The sequence below is a fragment of the Hipposideros armiger genome, unplaced genomic scaffold, assembly GCF_001890085.2.
Source record: "Hipposideros armiger isolate ML-2016 unplaced genomic scaffold, ASM189008v1 scaffold_2482, whole genome shotgun sequence".
NCBI lineage: Eukaryota > Metazoa > Chordata > Mammalia > Chiroptera > Hipposideridae > Hipposideros > Hipposideros armiger.
In genome coordinates this window covers 1-1,939 of record NW_017733811.1, presented here as the reverse complement: position 1 = coordinate 1,939, position 1,939 = coordinate 1, and the positions used below count along the sequence as shown (strand labels likewise).

General features: G+C 48.7%; 1 protein-coding gene across 1 annotated transcript; it reads right to left on the bottom strand.

The window, feature by feature from the left end:
* Positions 1-8: 8 nt before the first annotated feature.
* On the bottom strand, positions 9-1,778 carry LOC109378681 (sodium-dependent phosphate transport protein 2B-like; the record flags this gene model as incomplete). The annotated part of the gene is made up of 4 exons (XM_019634986.1): positions 1,494-1,778; positions 893-988; positions 478-598; positions 9-290 (listed from the first exon to the last, which is right to left on the bottom strand). Coding segments are annotated over exons 1-4 (769 nt in total), but the record flags the coding sequence as incomplete, so codon positions are not given.
* Between the last annotated feature and the right edge of the window lie 161 nt (positions 1,779-1,939).

Below are 1,939 nucleotides of genomic sequence, written 5' to 3'. Positions count from 1 at the left end.
AGGTCTAAGAGAGAAATTCCATGCAGAGGCCACTGCTAGACAAGAATCAAAAGGAGCCTCCCTGAGGTGGCAACAGTGATGCCATCCCCTAGAAAGCCCAGAATGGGAGGCAGTGTACCTACCAGTGTTGATGGTCTTCTTGATGATAACGGCTACTTGCCCCTTGAGCACGGAGCCCAGGAGCTTGACAATCATGACCAAACAGCCACAGAGCATCAGCAGGGAGGTTATAAGCAGGATGATGCCAACAAAAAGGTCCAGGAGGTTGGAGTTCACAAAGATGTGTTGGCCTGAGGGGACCGTGGAAAGTCCTCATTAGGGGTGCATGGAGACCCCCAAAGCCACAGATGGTTATTTCTTCCCCATTTATTCAAACCCAGCTTATTCTTTCTCCCTGACAGTCACAGAAGCTTTGTCATTAGCTATCAGCTCCCCACAAAGCCTGTCCCAGTGGCTGGTGCTGTGAGTTCTACTCACATTTGGCAATGTTCTCCTGGTGGGTCACGTTCTTGACGGTCCACATGTGGAGACCATCTGTCCAACAGAGGGAGGGGGAGGTGCAGTTCTCAGTCGAGGGGATGGTGACATTCATCTCAGTCTGGATGACAAACATGAGAAATGGTGTGTATCATCCATAACACTCATTTTTGGTGGGGGACAGGAGGAGACACACATAAATGTATGCAGCTGTAAGCGTCACGCGCTGTTTCCACGGGCCCTTCCATAAATGGGAACAAAGACAGCCAGAGATTCTCATTGCCCAGTTTTGATTTTTCAGGAGTCCCCAATTTTTCCTTTTCCTTACCTTTTATTTGCCCGTTTTGAATGAAAGGATTTGCTTAAAGTACAGATGCAAGAGTTCACCTGCCCAGCAATATTCTTAGGAACTTACCACGTTGGTTAAAGTTTTGCACCAAATCTTGATCAGGCTCTTGTTTTGGGATGCTGCGTCATTCATTGCAATTTGGTTGATAACTTTTGTATCCAGCTGAGGAAGGTAATAGACAGAAGAGAATCAGCACACCTTCAGAACTGATGTGGCAGAGACACATAGGGGCTGCTATCAAGGGGGGTTTGGAGGACATACAGACTGTGAGCTCCTACAGAGGTGAGCTGGGACTCACGCTATCTGCGTTCCAAGGGGGGAGCCCTAGACATTATCAGGTACTTGACAAATAAACGAATGATTGTCTGAACGGTGGACTGGTATCTAGAAAGCGTGTAGCTATTCACTGGATGACTGAATGACAGAGAAAGCCAAACGGTAAGCATGAAAGGGCAAAGCCTAAGCTGGCCTTTTCTCCCTAAGGCAACATCCACAGAGCCTTCTTTCATTTTAACAGCATGGTCATCCTGGGGTCAGTAGTGGGAACAAAGCTTTCAGAGGCAGCCAAACAGCAGTGTTTATAGGCCCCTGTCCTACCCCAACGGAGCGGGATAAAAGAGAAGCGGGAGGGACTTAGCCCCTTTCCCTCAGAAGGAAGCCAGGATACCTGGATAATTAGCTTCGTTAAGGGATCCGTGATAACTTTCAGAAGTGCTGGGGCATCTTCTCCATTCTGGAAGTGGAAGGAGTCCACCACCAGATTGGTCAGGATCTCCAGGTAATGGGTGACGGCCTCCAAGGGCAGGAGTACCAGCACGGAGAGCCAGTTGAAGAAGTCGTGGATGGTGGCCCCTGCAAAAGCCCTACAGAAGGGACCCCACCCCAAGCCAATAGCCAGATTAGTCAACTTGAGTGGGCACCAGTCTTGGCAGGTCATTGCTTGTATTGTGTTGTACACTTATCTATGTACATTCATACGTACAATCTCATTTTTTGTTCTCACAGCAATCCCCAATGTGGGTGGTATTAAATATCCCCATTTGACAGATGAGGAAACAGGGCCAGCAAGCATAAGGGGTTTGACAACCACTGTATGGGGGCTGGGTCCAGGAC